This window comes from Choloepus didactylus, chromosome X (genome assembly GCF_015220235.1).
Source record: "Choloepus didactylus isolate mChoDid1 chromosome X, mChoDid1.pri, whole genome shotgun sequence".
NCBI lineage: Eukaryota > Metazoa > Chordata > Mammalia > Pilosa > Megalonychidae > Choloepus > Choloepus didactylus.
In genome coordinates this window covers 70,979,619-71,001,167 of record NC_051334.1, presented here as the reverse complement: position 1 = coordinate 71,001,167, position 21,549 = coordinate 70,979,619, and the positions used below count along the sequence as shown (strand labels likewise).

The 21,549-nt window shown below is 39.5% G+C and overlaps 1 protein-coding gene across 5 annotated transcripts in view; it reads left to right on the top strand.

The window, feature by feature from the left end:
* OPHN1 (oligophrenin 1) overlaps positions 1–21,549 on the top strand; it is an 838,177-nt gene that overhangs the window by 296,838 nt on the left and 519,790 nt on the right. For all 5 annotated transcript variants that reach the window (XM_037821168.1, XM_037821167.1, XM_037821165.1 and 2 more), the window contains exons 10-11: positions 11,437–11,521; positions 16,016–16,074. In XM_037821168.1, the coding sequence (XP_037677096.1) occupies positions 11,437–11,521; positions 16,016–16,074 (144 nt within the window). The remainder of the gene's footprint in view (positions 1–11,436; positions 11,522–16,015; positions 16,075–21,549) is intronic.

Here is a 21,549-nt window from a genome sequence, read left to right as displayed (position 1 = left end):
AAATAATCGCAGCCACCTCAAGCAACATTGTCTCTATTCCTCCCGGCACCCGAATAGCACAGCTTGTAATCCTCCCCCTTCAATGCATTAACTCAAACTTCAAAAAAACCCAGCGCCCCACAGAGGGCCCTGGATCTTCCAATATTTTTTGGGCACAGCCAATATCCCATAATCGACCCATCTTACGATTAAAATTAAATGGTAAATCATTTGAAGGTATTTTAGACACAGGGGCTGACGCCACAATTATATCCTCAAATCACTGGCCTAAATCCTGGCCTCTCACGGCCGCTGCCACCCACCTACAGGGAATAGGAGAAGCCACAAATCCTCTACAAAGTTCACAAGCCCTAAAATGGGAAGATGAGGAAGGGAACGCTGGTACAGTTATACCATATGTTATCCCCCATCTCCCCGCTAATCTATGGGGCAGAGATATCTTAACTCAAATGAAAGTTTTTATGTGCAGCCCTAGTGATACAGTTACTGCTCAAATGCTCAAAATGAATTTTCTCCCTGGCAAAGGCCTAGGCAAAGCTAATCAAGGAATAAAACTGCCCATCTCTATAACACCTAATACAGGTAGAACAGGACTTGGGCTCCCCCAAAATTTAGCCTGATGGCCATTGACATCCCTGTACCCCATGCTGAAAAAATTTCGTGGAAATCCATAGAACCAGTATGGGTTGATCAATGGCCCCTGACTCAGGAAAAGACCCTAGCGGCTATAAAGTTAGTACAGGAACAGCTTAATGCCGGACATATTGAACCTACTCAGTCCCCTTGGAACACTCCTATTTTTGTTATAAGAAAAAAATCAGGTAAATGGAGACTGCTACAAGACTTGCGCGCCGTAAACAAAGCCATGGTACCCATGGGGGCGCTGCAACCCGGTCTCCCTTCACCAGTTGCTATCCCTATCAACTTTTACAAAATAGTTATAGATTTAAAGGATTGTTTTTTCTCCATACCTCTTCACCCAGAAGACAGGCAATATTTCGCCTTTAGCGTCCCTCAAATCAATTTTCAGGGCCCTATGCCCCGGTTTCAATGGAAAGTCTTACCACAGGGCATGGCCAATAGTCCAACCTTGTGCCAAAAATTTGTCGCTGAGGCCATTAACCCTATCAGACAGCTATGGCCACAAATCTACATTCTTCATTACATGGATGATGTCCTATTAGCAGGTGAGGACGTAGATAAATTACATTTTTGCTTTCAAGACCTTTTTAAAAATTTAACAGCAAAAGGTCTTCAAATAGCCCCCGACAAGGTACAAACCTCAGACCCTTTTTCTTATCTAGGGTTCGAACTTTGGCACCAACAAGTTTTAACACCCCGCATTCAATTGCGAACCTCCCATTTGCTAACGTTGAATGACTTCCAAAAACTCTTGGGAGACATTCAATGGCTTCGCCCCTACCTAAAACTACCCACTGAAACTCTCCTACCACTCTTTAATATTTTGAAAGGAGACGCAAGTCCCTCCTCTCCCCGAAGCATAACTCCAGAGGCAATGCAAGCGCTTACCATCATAAATCAAGCTATCCAAAATCAAACTTGCTTTCAAATAAACTACCACCAGCCTTTAATTTTTATAATTCTTAATACAATTCACACGCCTACAGGCGTATTCTGGCAATCCAATTTAAAACAACCAAACGGGCGAGGCCCCCACTACTCTGGGTTCACCTCCCAGCTACTCCAACAAAAGTGCTCTCGTCATACGTTGCTCTTATAGCTGCCCTCATAATTAAAGGCCGGCAAACCAGCCGCCAACTGTTTGGAAAAGATCCCGATTCCCTTATTGTCCCATACACCCAAGATCAAATCCATTGGCTTTTCCAAACCAGCGATGAATGGGCTATCGCATGCTCTTCATTCCTAGGCAATATTGATAATCATTACCCAAACGACCCATTAATCCAGTTCGCTAAAATCCATCAATTCACTTTCCCAAAGGTCACTAAAGCAAAACCCATAAACTCTGCTACCTTAGTCTTTACTGATGGTTCAGCAAATGGGACCGCAGCATATGTCATCCAGGGTCAAGCATTTTCCGTGCGCTCTCCCTATACCTCAGCTCAACTTGTCGAGCTCTATGCAGTCCTGCAGGTTTTTTCCCACCTTCAAAACCAACCTTTTAATTTATACACTGATAGCGCGTACATAGCTCAGTCTGTACCACTATTAGAAACAACTCCATTTATCAAACCATCCACCAATGCAGTCCCCTTATTTTCAAAGTTACAAAAATTAATTCTCAAACGGCAGCACCCCTTTTTTGTGGGACACCTCCGTGCCCATCAAAATCTACCAGGTCCTCTTGCAAAAGGCAATGTGCTAGCAGATGCTGCTACTCAGTTAATATGCCCCAATCTCTGCGATTCTCTAACCTTAGCTTCCCAAGCCCATGCCCAACACCACCTAAATGCAAACACCCTCCGCCTAAAATTTAATGTTACAAGGGAACAAGCAAGGGAAATTGTTAAAGCCTGCAAAAACTGTGTAACCCAACTGCCAGTCCCTCATTTAGGAGTTAACCCAAAAGGGCTCATCCCAAATGAAATCTGGCAAATGGATGTCACCCACTTTGCCAGCTTTGGGCAACTTAAATATATTCATGTTTGCGTTGACACATATAGTGGATTTATTCAAGCTAGTTTGCAAACAGGAGAAGCTTCAAAACATGTTATCTCTCATTTACTGCATTGTTTCACCGTTTTAGGCCAGCCTAAAACCATTAAAACAGATAATGGACCTGGGTATACTGGCAAAAATTTTCAAACCTTCTGTCAACAATTACAAATCAAGCATACTACAGGAATACCGTATAACCCCCAGGGGCAAGGCATAGTAGAACGAGCACATCGCACCCTAAAAAATGCTCTGTGCCGCTTAGCCGAAAGCACTCTCAATCTCACGAAACAACGTCCCCGAGACCTTTTACATCATGCTCTTTTTGTTCTTAACTTCCTAACTCTGGACGATGAAGGATAATCTGCAGCCGACAGACATTGGCATCCCAAAACACAGATGCAACAAGCCACTGTTATGTGGCGTGACCCCTCAACATCAAAATGGAATGGACCTGACCCCGTTATCATCTGGGGACGAGGTTCTGCTTGCATATATGACTAAGAAAAAGAGGGTCCTCGCTGGCTTCCAGAAAGACTAATTAGACATATTAATCCTCCACTGTCAAAACAAGCCCCCAAATCCCCCCTTCCCTTTAACAATAACCTTTCCAGGGAACAAACCCCTCCCTGAGAAAAAATTTCTCTCCTTTTTTCTCTTCCAGCACGTCGCCAACTTTGCTGTAGCCTGCCCAGAACACTCCCAGCCTACGTGCAGCCAGCAACTAAAAGAAGCCCAACTTACAGGTATTACTGGCCTGGGCACCGGAATCGCCTCTGTCGTTCTCCAAAACCAAGGCTTCTCCCACCTAGGAGCTGCTATAGACGAAGATTTAGCCCGCATTGAAACCTCCATCACCCATCTTAAAAAATCCCTTACGTCCCTATCGGAGGTTGTTCTCCAAAACAGGAGAGGTTTGGATCTGCTTTTCCTTAAGCAAGGAGGGCTTTGTGCTGCACTAGGCGAAGAATGTTGCTTTTACGCTGACCATTCTGGCATAGTTAAGGATTCCATGACCAAACTTAGGGAAGGAATTAAAAACCGCAAACGTGAGCGAGAAACCCAAGGAGGTACCTCCTGGGGGCTTAACGGTATTCTCCCTTACCTCCTCCCTATATTAGGCCCCTTTATAACCATACTCCTTATACTATCTTTTGCACCTTGGACCATAAAAAGAATAATACAGCTAGTTAAGGACCAAGTTGATTCTGCCCTAGGCAAGCCTATTCAAGTGCATTATCACCGGCTTCACCTCGCTGACCAAGGTGTGGATCCAGAAAATCTGCCTGCTACCCACCCTTTCGGGTAAGAAAGCCCCCTCCTACGGGAGCAGCATATAACTCGAAAATATGCTTCTAGCTTATGCTATGATTGGTACCGCTGGGTGCAAGGCAAAGCACTGCAAAGGAGGGCCAAAACAATTAAAGGCCATTTTCGAGCTCCTTGAGAAGTATGCCTCATTAGCATAGGGGTTCGCTCTGCACAAATTCCCCTCCCCAGAAAAACAGAGCCACAAACAACTTGGGGAATGAGGCCTCTACATCCCCCAGCAGGTTAATGCCAAAAGAATGCTCGATCAGCATTCTTCCTCCATCCTTTTGAAAACAAAGGGAGGAGATGTTGGGGACGATTAAGGTAGCATGTATAAAATCCACCCTCAGCAATGCCGGAAATATGCAACATGGCCGCCAGGGCTGATGCAATAACAGCTTAAGTTACCCTCAGCCTTCTTTACGGAAGTAGTTCGCGCCAAAAGTGCTAGTTCGCGCCAAAAGTGCTAACCTTACATCTGCCATCTACCCTAGCAACAGCAGCCACCAATCCTAGACCGCCACGAGCCCTTACTAGCCACTTCCCCTTCTCCTAGAGTATATATGCTCTGCCTCTTCAATAAAATTTTGCAGCTTGATCAGAAACCCGTCTTGCTGTCGTTCCTCGCGTCTCTTGTCCCATACCATTCCTCCCTCACAGGATTCCGAGTCTCCGTTGAACGTCCCGCGGGCCGGGACACTCTGTCTTCTTTCCAATAGCATTAACTTCTTTTTCTGTTTCTTATTTAATTACATTAGATAGTCCAGGGATTCACTGCCTTTGCTGTTCGTGAAAATTACCTGGAGAGTTTAAAAAAATATGGGGACTCACCTCCACAGATTCTGATTTAATTGATTTTGGGTGGAGCCTGGGTATTGTCATTTTTTAAAGCTTCTCAGATGTTTTTAGCAGCTACGTTTAAGAACCACTGTTCTAGACACTCTGATGCAATGATAAATTAATATTGGTGATAGCAAGCATCTTTTTCTGGCTTCTGATTTTAAGCTTCTAGTGTTTTACCATTAATTGTGATATCAGCTGATCATTTGACACAGATCAGTGGTGTGCTGGAGGTAACCAACGCTGACTCTCAAGACTATTATGTGCATCTCTTCTCAAATCCAGGTTCAGTGGCTTCTCTTGAAATTGGCTATTAGTATTTATACTAAGGAAATTGGTAAATGCTATGAATTCCTTCTCCCCCTGCTGACCTGGTCATTATTAATTTACCAGCATACCACTATAGATTTTTATTGGGTTAAGGAAGTATCCTTCCACTCTGAGGCTAAGAAGAATTTCTTTCCTACATTACTATTTGTATTTCATTGCAGCCACCCTTAATCTTATTGACAACTTATATTAGCAAGGTTCTAAAACCTTCTCCTATTTATCACTGTAAATGTTTTATCAGAGGGAAGCCCATATTGTGATTCTTAACTTCTCCTAGGATCTAATAACTTTTCAGTGTGTTCTTTCAATTGGATTATAGACATGCAGTAGTCAAATTTGTGTTTGTCAGATACTGATATGGCTCCATGCCCAGAATTTTCAGAACCAAATGAGGAAAGAAGGGAAAAATTACCTTCAACAGTCACTGCTGTGATGAACCATGGATTAAAAGGTCAGCATGTTTGGGTGGAAAAGAGTGGTTCAGAGTCACCAATCTAGAGGAATAGATGGACTGCATGTTTTTCAGACCATCTTCTACAGATACTATCTTGTCACTAAGATGTATATAAAAATTAAGGAATTGAAAGCTGAAATTTTCAATCTCTGAGGAATAATGGGAATGTGGAAATCATAATCTTGTTAGTTACATGCAGACCCATGTGCTTTATGATCAACAGAGCTGAAATTGGGGTTGGCAGGCCCTCACCAAAATTAAGAATCTTACGCAGGACATGTGGCTCAACCAATGGCAACTCTACTTCCAGAGAGAATGGAACAGCACTTGGGTAGGACCAAGATTTTACTCAAATAAGGCTGCAGTATATGTCATAATATACTGATTACCAATTTACATAGGAGGATCTCTGTCTCATTCTGATAATTGAAATGTTTCCCTTAGCTAGGATTTCTTTGCCTTCTTGCATTGCAGAAGTATGGAGCCTGCCTACTATGTTCCAGGCATTATGCTGGGAGAGCAGGGTTATATCAGTTGCACTGGAGGAGCTGGGAAATATTCAGTACAGTGGGTGAGAAGTACATATGCACAGTGTTGGTAAAAGCAGGGTGCCTGAGAACCACAGCTGGTAATCTGGAAGTTAATTGAGAAACACCAACTAGGATCAAGGAAGGTAGAATAGGGGGAACTGATGAAATACCCACCAAGCAATAGTAATCATGTTGCTTCTGTTCCTCAGATCCAATGTCTCTTGACTTCTGTCTATAATAATGAATGCACACTTACAAATATGGTGTCTCTGATGTCAGTTTTTTCATTTTTTTGCTGTCGTCGTTTTGGACTTACCAACTCTGTTTGGTTGACAAGTACTTTCTTTAGCAGTATTAATATCACCAACTAATTGCTGGTCAAATGCCTATTGCTGTTAGCCCCTTGGGCCTGAAAGGCAGTTTCTTCCTATTACATGTTGTTTATTCAACAAATATTTACTGAGCATCTGTTATTTGCTATGCACTATTCTAGGTACTGGGGAAACAAAGGTGGTCAAAGTAAAGTCTCTCCTCATGGAGCTGACATTCTAGTGCAAAACATATAATATAGCAGACAGTGATAAGTGCTAAGGCGAAAAAATAAAGGAAAGGGGAAAGGGAATATAGGGGTTGCAAGTTCAGATAAAATGACCAGGGAAGACCTCACCAAGAAAGTGTCATGTGAATGGAGACTCTAAGGTGTGAGTAAGTGAACCATGCTAATATCTCCAGGGAAAGAACATTCTGAGCAGAGGGGGCAGCAAGTACGAAGGCCCTGAGGCAAGAACATTCTTGCTCTGTTTGAAGAACACTGAAGAGGTCAGGGTGCTGGAGGCAGTCAGAGAAAAGGGAAATAATAGGAGGTGAGGTCAGTGAGATAAGGGTAGAGGGGGTACAGATCATGTAGGGCCCTTAGGTAATTGTAAGGACTTTTATTATGAATGAGACCATTTGAGGGTTTTAAGTAGAAAGTGGCATAGTCTGACTTGTGTTATAGCAGTGTCTTTCTCGCAGCTATGTAGAGAACGTAATGTAGGAGAACATGGATAGAAGCAGGAAGATCAGTTAGGAGGTTATTGAAATAAGGGTGGCAGCAAGTGGAGTTAGTGAGAAGTTAATCAGATTCCCGATATATTTTGAAGCTAGAAGACGACAGGATTTGATGTTGGCCAACGTTGTTGGAAAAAGAAAAGAATCAAGAATGACTGCAGGGATTTTGACCTGAGCAAAAGGAAGGCTGAAGTTGCCATTAACTCAGATGGGGATGACTGCAAAAGGAGCAGGATCTAGTGGGAAATATCAGGGGTTCAGTTTTGGACTTTTTAATTTAATTCATAAAATCCTCAAAGTTTTAGGAGTGGACACTATCTCAGTCTACACCGGATTGACTCTCCTTTCTCTCACCCCTCCATAGGAATCCCCATGTCTTGTCAATTTTACCTTCTAAATACTTCTCTCAGTTCCAGTCCCTCATCTCCAGTGCCACTTCTCTTGTTCTGGTGGCCATCAACCCTCTACAGACTGTTGAAGTAGCCTACAAACTGTTCTCCCTACTATCAGTACTGGCTCTCTTCAAACAGCACATCACTTTGCAACCATAGTGACCTTTTAAAACCACACAGGGCACTGACGGTTTCCCTCCTAACCAGAACTCTCCAAAGGTTTCTCATCCCTTATAAGCTAAAGCTCCAAATCCTTAGCATTGCACTTAAGGCCCCTAATTATCTGACCCTTGCCTACCTGGCCAGCTTCATCTCCTGCCACTCTACCATATGAACTTAAGGTACCAATAATACCCAACTCCTGGTGACTTCCCAGGCATGCTGTGCAACTCATGCCTCTGCTTAGATGTCCCACCTCTGTGCACCTAGCAAAATCTCAGTGCATCTTTTAAAACTTAGGTGAGTCTTTACTGACTCTTCTGGAGAATTCATTGTTACCCTTTCTGTATTGCTTCTGTACACGGAATATCTTGTTTTTACTGTACTTAGAACTGTATTATGCATTATTTCTATAACTATAGATAGTGAGTTCCTCAAAGATAGAGCAAGTGTTTTACTCAGATTTGTATCCTCAGCATCATCTTTATATCTCCAGCATCTGGTAGTGTGCCTGGCACATTACAGTAGATGCTCAGTGGCCATTTGCAAGAGTTGAACTGAATAGATATGGTCAAATGGAAAGCCATATCACATTTGTTAATTGACAGCACTTCCCCTGAAGCCCTTTCATACTAAGGCTGCTCTTCCACATTTGCCATGCCACTGGGCCCTGAGGTATGTTCCTCAACTACTTTCTCTAGATTATCATATATGAGAATCAGTATAGTGGGGAGATTAAAGAGAGCAGGTCAAGGAGATAAGCTGCTTGAATAAAAAAACTCCTCCAGCCAAAACTCCCATATTTTGGCTCATCTTCCCTTTCTTGAACACATTGTCAGTTTTCAGACCACTCCCCCAAATAGCACTGAAATCTTTGTCACCTGTCTTGCAAGATTCCTCTCCACCCTAACTCTTCTTATCATCCTGGGAAGCACCAATGGCTATATAAAGCAACACTTCACTTTCCTAGCCTTTATTGTTCCTTGACATCTTCAACTCCAGGGATACCTAGCTCTATTTCATTTCAGGAACTCACTTGTCTTCACCTGAAAGTGCACTGTCTCTGAAATCGGGGTTTCCAAGATCTTATTCCTCTTAACCTTCCAGCTCTTTCACTGAACAAGATTTCTTATCACTTAACCTCATCACTGTCTTTCCTGGGAGAGGTGATATGGCTCTTGGGTAAGAGCATGGACTCCAGACACCAACTGCCAAGGTTTTAATCACAGTTCCACCACTTACTAATTGTGTAACCCTGGGCCAGTTGGTTAAACTCTCATTTCAGTTTCCTTATCTGGAAAACAGAGATAATATTGGAGGTATGTATGCTCTCTAGGGTAGTTTGTGGATTAAATGGATTAATATATGTAAAATTCTCAGCAATACCAATATGTGCCAGGTAATCACCAAGTGCTATATGTTAGTGTTTGCTGTCATAATTGTTCTTATTTTGCCAGACCCAGACTACCAATTGTCAAGCCAGAATCTGCACTCACCTCTGCCTACATAGAAGCACAGTAGGAGAGTATCACTCAACCTGTTAAAACTCCCTCCTCTCTTTTGGCTCTCCCTGCAGCATATCTATAATCCTACTGAGTCTCTCTGAGTATAAAAGAAATTTATCTTTTACCTTACATGCCCCTCTAGTTATTCTGCTCTATCCTTTGTCCACCCATTCCAGCCAAGTCACTAGAAAGTGTAGTCTCCAACTCTAGCTATTCAAAATGGAGTCTTGGGGACAAGTAGCGTCAACATCACCAGTAAGCTTGTTAGAAATGCAGAATCTCCAGCCCCACCCCAGATGTACTGTATCAGAATCTGCATTTTAACAAGATTGCCAAGTGAATGACATGCATATTAAAGTATGACAAGAATTGTTCACTGACTTTTACTCACATTCTTCACTTCTCAATTCACTACAGTCTTTCTTCTTTTCTTACCATCCTACCCAGCCTATATTGGGAATGATACTCATTTTACTTCATTGAACATTTCTCAGTCATTTCCTTACTTGAACTCTAGTATATTTGATTCTGAGCATCCTCCCGAAACTCTATTCTATGGGTTTCTTGAAAACACTTTCTTCTATTTCTCTGATTATTCCTTCCCAGACCCTTTTTCAAGTTCCTCTTCTACTTACCCCTTTAAACAGGATGTTCTTATGAATCTGTCCTCTAACAAAATAACTCCTTTGTGAATTCATCCTATGATTTTAACTATGGTAATGGCTCCTAAGTCTTTGTCTCCAGCCCAGGCCTCTGACTTGTTGCCTCTACTTGGAAACCTTGTGGGCTCCTCAAATTCCACAAGTCTAAGGCTGAACTCATTCAACTTCTTCTCCACTCAGCCCACAACACTGAAACAAAGTGAAACAACCAACAGTAGTGATGCTCCTCTTCCTGTAGTCCCTGTTTTAGTCCATAAAACCACCATCAATGTGGATTTCTTTGACAGAAATATGGAAGTTATCCTTGGCCTTTCTCTCCCATGACCATTGCATTTAATCAGCCACTGTAAATAATAATTTCTTAAATCTAAATATATTTTATATCTATTCCATGCTCCATTCTCAAGGCTACAGCTTTAGTTCAGTCTCTCATCATCCTGCATCCAGATTATAGCAGTGATCTTCTCTCCTCCCTTCCTTCAAATCTATTTTTCTTATACTTCACTCATTCTGGAACCATATTAAAGATTTTTACTATATATTTGTACCACCTGTACTGAATATTTTGCTGGGTTTTTTTTTTGGTGGTGTTAAATCAATTTACTGTTTTTGTTTTCCTTGCCTAAGCAATGATGTTCTTGAAACAATTTGATGTGCTAATATAGTTAAGAATGCATTACAATGCATAATTTTTTAAATAAAAAAATGTTCTTCCATGTGCCACACTTTGGGAAATACTCTTAGTATTGGACCCTCAAACTATGTCATTCAGACATTCATTCATCATTCAACTAAAATTTTTGTTTTGTACTTTCTGGATGGCACTGCAAGAAACTGAAAATAAAGAGCCGAATAGAGGTATAGTTCTTGATATGATTATTTTGATTCTGTAGGTATTTTGAAATGGCAATTTTAATGTTAGCCATTTTAGCATTGGTGTTAAAATGTCAGTTTTGTTGATTGACTGATTGCTTCTCCCCCCAACCCCTATCACTGATACAGTTTCTAAATCATTAATGGACACAGGCTCCAGAAATATGTTCAATTGTGTTGCAGGGAAGAAACTCAAGTGAGCATATTATACTGATTCTAATCCTCCCTCTACCTTCAACAAGTAGCACAAGTGGAAACACAGTCAATAACTGCAAGAAGCAATCAGTGACCAAAGAATAAAATACAGGTCTGACCAAGTTTAATTCTGTGACCAATCTCCATCATTTTGGTGTTTTGGCTAATCCATTGTCGCTCCTGCAGTGAGATGATAATTAGTCTTACTAGTGAGGCAAGGGGATTTTTGAGAAATCAAAGACTTGTGTTTTGGTTTTGTTTTAATTCTTTAATAAACTTTACTTTTAGAGTATTTTAGGCTTACAGAAAAGTTGCACATAAAGTACAGAGTTCCCATAAGCCCCCAAAAGACTTGTGTTTTGAGTGAAGTTTTGATCTCTTGGAAACTGGTTATGGTACCTTTTATTTAATGAATTTTATTTTTCTTTTAAAAGGGGTAAAATTTAATATCTTTTGGAAGATTAACTTTTTTCTTCCTATTTTCTCTTCTCCCCCTAGATCCCAAATGCCCAGGAGATGTTGATTTTCATAACAGCGACTGGGATATTAAAACAATAACCAGCTCCTTGAAATTCTACCTCAGGTGTGTCTGCTTTGATTTGGAAGTTTGATTTTCATAGTTGATAAAATTTGTCTGGGTGGAGATTGGTGTTAATGTGGTCTAAGTTTCAGGAAGTTGGATAGGTTTGTTAATGAAAAAAAAGAATAAAGAGATTTCTGGCAAAGAAGAATGTGCTTTAGAAGACTTTTTTTTAAAATCTAGGAATCTAAGCACAGGAAGTACCAAAATAATTGTTACATAAAAAGGGACTTTTAAAAATTATTTTAAAAACCATGCTCTTGAAAAAATAGAAAATTTTTTGCCATAGTGAACAGATAATTAGAGATGTCACAATGGAATCACTAGTAAAATAATGAATTGTGACAATTCAGTATTGTTAACATGTTTTAGTAGATAATAACCATTTGGAAACATACATTGCACTTGAGCAAGGGTTAATTGACCAGTAAAATTTGGGGATATAAACCCTGGGGGTTTCGTAAATAAGCTCAATAACAATGAATATAATGTTCAGTTTATTGGCATAAATTTCATATTCCATAAAAAGTATATACTTTATTAAAAAGGTATATATTTTGTAAACTCATTTCTTACCATGTTTATGTTCCAATATATGCACCATGCTTTATGTGTTCAAATTTCTTTTCAATTTTTATGCCCTTTTTGAATTGAGATGGACACATAAACTGTGGAAAATATCATTAATCCAGAATATGTTGGGTCCCAGATATTGCTGTTCAGTGATCTTCTGCTATAGCATGTTCTTAGAGCTTTAAATAACCATGAATGCTCTTTCCAAAAGTATTTGTCCTGCATGCACTGAAAAAGAAAGGAACTGTTATGGGGCTTACTGTGTGCTAACCAGTGTGCTAGTTGCTTACATTGAGGGTATCGTGTTTTCTCACAATAACCGTGTAAAGTAGGTGGTACTATGCTCATTTTACAGTTGAGAAAAGTCAAGCGCACCATCTCCCCCATTAAGTAATATCCAAGATCACACAGCTATTATTATTTGAACTTATTTCTTAGGGTTATGGCCTTCCTGAGGTTTTTTGGGTAATATAGACAGAGAGCAATATGCCATGCATACTTTCAGGAGACTCATGATGATGTGAATAGTTGGAGTAAGTGATTCAGTGTCTTTTTCTGGCCTAGGTCAAAGGAGTCAATTTTTTCAAAGTATACATATAGGTTAAGTTCCTTCCTACATTACTTCTTTCTTGCCTTATCTCATAATAAGCAGTTTGGCCACTTGGAAAGATAGAAAGTCTTACCCTGAAAGTATGAGTGGGTGGGTCCTTGAGACTCTCATCCATGAGTCTTTAATATATACCCTTCATATTTCTCAAAGATAACACTGTTTTTAGAATGGGCCTCCATCTGTGTTTGAGGTGCCTACCTCACCCCTAATAATCTTCTCCAGAAATTTACTCTAAAAGTCCTCCCTTCTCTGTCCTATACCTTCAACCTCTGTCATTCAACTGGCTCTTTCAGCATAAAGTAATTCCCAGCAAGCCCATCTCCTTGACTATGTGTCTCCTTTCATTCATCCTACCACTCACTTATTTATTCAATAAGCATTTCCTGAGTACCTACTGTATGCCAGCAAGGTGCTAGGCATTAGGTGTACCATTGTAAGCAGATATGGTCTGTGACGTCAAGGAGTTTATAGCTAGTGGGGGAGACAGAAAAAGATAAATAATCATAGAAATATAGTAACAAACTCTAATAAGTACTCTGAAAGAAATATAAACAGTGCTAAGAATGCATATAATGGTAGGACCTGACCTATTCTGATTGCTTGTTTGAACTGAAGTTTGATGTGTGAGCTGGCATCAGCTGGGGGTGTGGGTGGGGGTACAATGGTTCCAGATAGCAGGAGCTGCACATGCAAAGCCCTTGAAGCAGGAGAGAGGTGTGGCTATTCAAGAAATTAGATGAACCAATATAGGTGGAGTATAGAGTGAAGAGAGGGAGGGAAAGCTATGTAGGGGCCAATTCATGTAGGGCCTTATAGGACATTTTAAGGATTGGAATTTGCATTTATCTTAAAAGGAACAAAGATATATTGAAGGATTTCAAGCAGGAGGGTATTACATGATTATATGTATGCATTTTGAAGAAAGTTATATAGAGATAATGTTGCAGGGGGGCAATTTGGGTACAGGTGGAAACCAGTTAGCAGGCTATTTTTGCTGTGATCCAGGCAGAAAATGATGTTTCTGATTGGACTAGGGTAGGAGCAGTGAAGATGATTAGACATAATCATATTAAAGAAATATTTAGGAAATAAAATTGATGAATTGGTTATGAGGCTGGGGGAAAGGGAGATAAAAGGATGACTTCAAGTTTTATGGCCCATATAACCGAATGATGGTCATTCCATTTACTGATTTGGGGATCAAAAGAAGACCAGATTTAAGGGAGGCATTAAGTTGCATTTTAGATTTGACAACTTTGGGTGCCATTGAAGAAACAAGGGCAAGAGGTTAAGCAGACAATTGTATACATGGTTTGAAGTTCAGAGAAGAGTTCTGGGTTTGAGCTAAACAGTTGGGAATTTTTGAAAATGTAGATTGATAATTAGAGTTAGGATCTTAGACAAGATTGTCTCATGGGAGAGACACTCCACCTCTTTCCAGCTAAGCTTCTGGATCAATATACACTCCCTCTCTCTGCTTCTTAACCTCCCAGTTTACTCTTCAACCCATGGCAATTTGACTCCTACCCACCCCCACTCTGCTCCATTGAAGCTGCTCTTGCCAAGGTCATCTGTGACTCCCTCAAAGTTAAGCACAATAGGCAATTGTTAGTCTCTACCTTACTTGACTTTTTGTAGCATTTGAGACTGTTAACAAGCCCTCCCTCTTGAAACTTTCTCTTTTTTTGGATTCTGTGGCATCCCTTGCTTTTGTTTTTTTTTTTTCTTACCTTTTTGGATTTGTCCTTTTTTTTAGCAGTCCCCTTTAGAGGCTTTTTGCCTGGTATTTCCCAGGGCTCTCTTCTCTTTGTGGTACACTGGAAGGATTGAAAAGTCAGATATCTATGGGGAACAGAAAATGTAAATAAATGATAGTCTATTTGCATATTAAGAAGTTACATATTGAACCATTATTTGCATAGTAATCCCTTTGTTTACATAGAGACAGCAATGATTTTACCTGCTCAGATAACCATGTGGACACAATGTTTCAATTTTTTCAACAGAGCTGAAAATACAGATTTTTATGTGAAATACCTCAATTATTTATGTTTTGATAATTTATTCAATTACATTTTTTAAAACACTGTACTGGACAAATAAAAAAACATCAGAAAGCCTCCTGTAACTGGCTGTCAGTTTGCCATCTCTCCTTGAGCAGGGGCAAATGCTTGCATGGTTTTAACCACCCTCCTAGGCTGCTTCAAGGGCCCAACCTCCAACTTCCCAACACACATCTTACCCTGGCTATCCCAGAGGCCTCTCTGACTTAGCATTTCTCCCTCAGTCATCCATACTAGATTCCTTTCTCCCTCACAATCATACCCAATCAATGAAAGAGTTCTGTAATATCTTTCAAACCATTCTCCTTTTCCTTTTTCTTTCTGTCCCTAAAACCACTATTTCTGTTTTGGCCAATATTATCTCTCACCTGGATTACTACAGTGATAACAGTGGTTGGCAGTATATGGCCTCTGGAGATAGATTGCTTGGTTCTGCTAATTACTAGCTGTGTGATCTTGGATGAATTAGTTTACTTCTCTGGGCCTCAGTTTCCTCATCTATAAAATGGGGATAATAATAAGGTTGTTTTGAGGATTAAATTAGTTAATGCATGTAAAGCACTTAGAACAATGAAGAGTTTGCTATTGCTATTTCTAGTAATTCTTTACTTCTTTCCTCTGAGCCACCATGTACCTTTAGTTTATTATCACACTTGTCCTACTACATAGTGAATTTTGTATATGGTACTCTCCTCAACTAGACTATTAGCTCCTTGTCGATTTGGACTATGTCTTATTCAACTCTGGAGCACCACTACCTGGCACAATGCCAAGCACAAGTAGGTGCTAAGCCAGTATTTTTTTAATAAATGAAGAAGATTATTTCAAGCCTCAGTATCTTCCTCCATTAAATGAGCATGTGAATAACAACTCCATCTCATAGAATCAAACAGGAAGATGGATGTGAAAGCACTTTGGAAACTCTTAAGGAACTATCAGAAGAATGTAAGGGACTCATGGTATAGTTCAGAGTGGGTCTACTTTAGGATTTTGCACATCTGGTTTGTGCCTCCCTTCAGTTTGGGGAGCTAATTGGAGGTCTTGCTAGGGATATCAGCCCATGCTTTTGCAGGTTTTCTGTTGAAATCTTAGCAACATGGATTCCCTTAACAGAGCCTTAGGTAAAGAGAAAAATGTCTGTAGTCACACTAAACTGTGGGACTCAGAAACGTCAGAACTCACCACAGAACGGAGACTGCAAGCCCTGGCTACTCCCTCCCCAAAGGAACTTATAGTCTTCATTAATTTCAGGAGTCTGTCTGAACCTGTCATGACCTACAGGCTTCACAAAGAGCTGATCTCTGCTGCTGGTAAGTATTTATGTTACAGGTTAATTATTGCAGGTTGATTGTGTTTTCCTGGCTTCTTAATAAGGTTTACAGCAATGAGCCTAGCAAACTGCTTGAGGGGGAAAACCCACATACACAGACTTTGCCCATTACCAAACAAGAGTCTCCTTGCTTGCTGCCTAGCTCAAGAGTTATATTATTTCCCATAAATCAATGTTAGTTGAGTGGATTGGAGAAAATTGGCCAGCATTAGGGATGTGACAATGTGAGAACTTTATTGATTGATCGTGTGTCTTCCATCAGAACAAGAGCATTGGCTCATATTATCAGGGGACACTGGAATGTTTCCATTACAGTTGCTGTTTCTATTTTTCTTCAGCACTTTGCCTTTTCGAAATGCTTTTCAATTGCAATGTGTAACATTACTCCTAATCTGTTAGTGCTGACATCACATTTTCAAGCTGAGAAAACTATGTGTGGGGACAGAGGGGTAGGTGGAAAATAAGGCACATAGAATTACTCCAAAATTTGACAGCTGAAGAAGCATTTAAAGTTTTGGCTGTGGCCACTGTATGAGTGTCCCTCCCTACTGCTACATGACTGTTACCCTATATGGTGTGCAGGAAAAAGATTCAGGGGACTTGTACTCATAATGGGTCTTTGTTAGGGCAAGGGGCCTTTGGTCTTTAACTCTAGGCATTCTCAGTGATTTTCACAGGAACCCAGAGGCAGCAGCATACCTCCAAGTACCATAAGAAAGGTGGGAATGGGTTTCCCACTGGAAATCTACATGTGGGACTTCAGGAACAACCTGCTGTGCCCAGAATTCTGACTTCCAATGGGACAGTTTTTTCTTCTTTTCTCTCTTCTCTTTTCTTCATGTTCTAAGTCTATTTCTTTCCTTCTTTTTGTCTATATCTTTGTCTTTTGGTCTCTCTGTCTCTCTGTCTGTCTCTCTGAATCTGTGTCTTTGTTTCTTGGTCTTCATATTTGTCATTGTGTCTCTGTGCCTATTTGTCTCTCTGTCTCTTTCTTCTTAGATTGTTAGTCTCTTTCTCTGTGTCTGTGTGTTTATATGTGTTTATATGATTTTACTTTATCCAATTGCCCAGAAAGCCAAACCATCTCTGTTACTGTTCTCTCTCTGAGTCTGACAAACTGGATTACTGGCTGGGAGCTATTCACTCCTTGGTATATAAGCTACCAGAAAAGAACTGAGAGATGCTAGAACTTCTTTTAAGACACTTGGTCAAATAAGTAAATGCTGGGTTTTCAGAAAGAGCTATCAGAGAACTGGTCCACCTGATAGGACTACAGAGAAACTTCCTCTCTCCAATTAAGTCCCAGCTCCAAGTGCTTCATCTTGGGCATGCTGAATACTCTGTGAAGAAGGTAGTTATTCCTTGAACTGTATATCTTCCCAGAGTCATCATGCTTCTGGGTTACCTCAGTTAAGGGGAGATGCCAAGGTAGCGTGGGCTGAACACAGGCTTTGCTGTCAGATAAACCTAGTTTTGTATCCCAGCTCTGCCACTTACTTAGATGTTTAATCTTCGGCAAACCTGAGTCTCTGTTCAGTCGTCTATAAAATGAGAATACTAATGCCTACCATGAAGAACTGTTTTCTGTGTTGTAATGAACACAGGTAAAAGTACATGGCAGATACTTTACTGCTCTCATGAAATGGGAGTCTTTGCTAAGATTCTGGTCCATTTCTTACTCTTGTGAGGCAAGCAGTAACAGACAGCACCATTCCAGAGAGTAGTTCTGGTGACAGGCTCCCAGCTGAGTGGTCAAATAGGGCTCTTGTGCCCCACTGTGATGGTTCCTGCCAGAGGGCACAATGCTGTAAATAAACTTGACTGAAAGAAGACCAGCTGCTGCCTCTTATGAAGTAATGTGGTACAGCAAGAAAGCACTCTATCCAGGAGTCAGCAAATCTGGGTTCCAGTTTTAGTTCTGTCACTAGCTCACTTGGTGACCATGGGAATGTCACTCTCAAGGCCTCTCCTAATATATTAAAAAGCAAAGAAATGTGAAAACAAGCCTAGAAAATTTGTAGTGAATTTTAAGTGTTTATATTTAGCCATCAAACACATAAAATCAATATTTTTAGTGAAGGTGAGACTCTAGGCTAAATGGACTTCTTAGCCTCTCTCTGTGACAGGTACTGATCACCCTGCATCTCTGGACCTCAGTTTCCCCTTTGATATAATCAGGTATCTCCAAGATCTGATCCAACTCTGGTGTAGATAAATAGGCAGAATCAAGAAGATAGCTTTTATATTTATTGCTATTGATCGAGATTTAGGCTTTTAGAGAATATTAAGAGGCATTTTCTCTCCAAAATATAGTTTGTGATCAGCTCAATAAAAATAAAAATTATTAAGAAACAATCCATTTGCATGTTAATTTGAATTTGCCTTGAGAGAAAGTGACTTTGAATTCAAGTCCCAGCTCTATCACTAATTTGCTGTATCACCTTAAGAAAGTCCTTTCTTTCTTTGAACTTCAATTCCCTCATCTATAACATGAGGGAATCAGATCAACTAATATCAAAGGTCTCTTCAAGCTCTGACTTTCTAACAGTCTCTGTATGTGGCTGGAGCCAAGGCTTCACGCAAATTGAGGCTTCTCCTGCTAGCAGTGAGTAACAGAGTACGTACTTCCATTCACCCAAAGGCTAGCCACCTGATTTAATTCAAAAAGTTTGGTCACATGAATAGAAAGGCAAATACTCTTCAATATATGAAAAAATGCTCAAGCTTGCTCATAATAAGAACAATGCAACTTAAACCTTCACTGAGATATCATTTGTTGGCAAAAATCCTAAAGATTGACCACATTTTCTGTTAAATGAAACTTTGGGGAAACAGGCACTCTCACACATTGCTGGTGAGAATGAAATTTAGTCCCTAAGGAGGGGAATTTGACAATATCGAATAAAACTGTATATTCAGTTACTCATGACTCAGCAACCCTGCTTTTAGTCATCTACTCTGAAAACACTTCTCCACAAATACAAAAAACAGATGCACAAGTTTCATCATTGCAGCATAACTTTGAATAGCAAAAGTTTGGAAATAACCTAAATGTCTTACAGTAGGGGACTAGTTAAGTAAATAACGGTGTATCAAACAATTAGTGCTAAGAAGTCATTAAAAAAAAAGAATTAGGGCTACCATTATAACCTTTGTTTTTATAGTGATTTCCAGGATGTATTACAAATTTCTGGGATGTACAACAAACCAAAACCCAAGATATAAACAGAGAATATAATATGCTACCTTTTCTGTAAGAATAAAATGGGGAAACATATATATATAAGAATAGGCACATGTAATTTTCTTATTTTTGTCAAATGAAGTAAGGATAAGTGAAAATACTAATGACTCAAAAAGGTAAACATAAGAGTTACCAAATGATCTAGCACCTCTACCCCCAGGTATATACTAAAGAGAATGAAACTGTTTGTCCATGCAAAAACTTGTAAATGGATGTTTATAGCAGCACTATTCATAATAACTTAAAGACAGAAATAACCCCAATGTCCTTCAACTGATGAATGGATGAACAAAAATGTGGTGTGGCCATACAGTGGAATACTATTCAGTCATAAAAAGCAGTAAAGTTCTGTTACATGTGACAATATGGATGAACCTTGAAAGCATTATTCTAAGTGAAAGAAGCCTGTGACAAGTGGCTACATATATGACTCCATTTACAGAAATGTTCAGAAAAGGCAAATCTATGGAGACAGAAAGTAGGTTAGTGGTTGCACAGGACTGGGGAAAGGAGGAAATGAGGAGTGACTGCTAATGTGAGTACTGGGTTTCTTTTTGGGGTTATGAAAATTTTCTGGAATTAGATAGTGGTGATGATTGCACAACTTTGTGAATATACTAAAAACCTTTGAAATATACATTCTAAAATGGTGAATTTATGATATGTGAATTATATCTCAACAAAGCTGTTATAAAAGTAAACTAATGAAAATAGGTTACTACAGGAGGTTAGATAGGTGGTGAACAGGGTGGAGGGATAGGGATGAGAGCTAGATTCCTCTAAGTCTACCTTCTTATATGGTTTTGACTTCTAACCCATATTAGTGTTTTACCTATCCAAAAATAAAATCAAATTCAAAAGGAAGGACATTAGAAACACTAAAATTGAACACAATCGAAAGCAAATTCATCTAAATGTTAATTTTGATGACATGATTACACAGAGGAAACAAGTATTTAAACAAAGTTCTCAACACAGTCCTCTGGCTCATCTTTAAAACAGTAGCTTCAAGAAAGTCATAGATGTCACTCAGTAGGCTTATTATTATTAGCAATATTATAATAGTAATTTTTGGAACTATGTTATGCATATCTATCACAAGGATGAAGTAAAAAAGTAAATCTATTATTGTAAGCCAAGATTTATGGCATAAGAAAAAGAGAATCAGATACAGAATAAAAGACATACAGGAAAAAAATCTCTATAATGTTATAGTTGAATTGATAATGTCAATGTGAACTCATGTCAAAAGACAAACACAAAACCCAAACAACAACAACAAGAACAACAAAACAAAAACCTCTGTTCACTGAATGGGCCTAGAAGTGATTATACCCAAAGAGCAATGACTATATCGAGTGTGCAGATCTTGATCACAGGCAAGGAAAGTACAAGGTGAACCTGGGATGAGCTGTTCCACAAATCAAGAAAGTGCTCAAATACTAATGGGTTCATGTCAAAAGGACACAGAAACCTGCTTGAAGGGCCTGCTACTGATTAAATTTTGGGCAACCTAAACATAAAAAACAATAAATACTGTATTTTATCATAAAGTGTGGAATAAATAAAATTTCATGGGTAGTGGGTACAGGAAGGAAATCTCTTTATTACAGAAGAATGCTAGCTAATAAATGTAGGAGGAAGGATAGAATTATAAAAATCACCAGTTTGCAAACTCATCCACTTCAGGCATGGATCAAAACCATTAGTAAAATATTGTTGAAGAACAGAATAGTCCCATAGTTTCAATGTGTTACACACAGATTAGTTGCTCATTACAAATGGAAAAAATATATCTTTACAATGGAGCCATCTGGCAGGCACCACCTTAATTAATTGATGAAAGTTAACATAACTAATACTGGGAGAAAGTGACCTTATATGCCTCCTGATATAGTACAATAAGAAGTACACAACATAGACTATGAAATACTCTTCCCCAAAATATTTAACCTGAATGAAATTGACTTTCCAGTGTATAGAAAATATAGGATAAAGAAAAATTCAGAATGTTTGACATTCTGTAATACAACTGGTTTGGACTCCTCATAAAAAGCAATGATATAAGAAAAAGGGTAGGGGTACTGTTCTAGATTAAGAAACTAAAGAAACATAAACAAATGCAGTGCGTGAACCTTGACTGGATTCTGATGTGAAAAACCAAGCCATAAAAGATTTTTTTACTACATTTCAGAAAATTTGAATATGCAC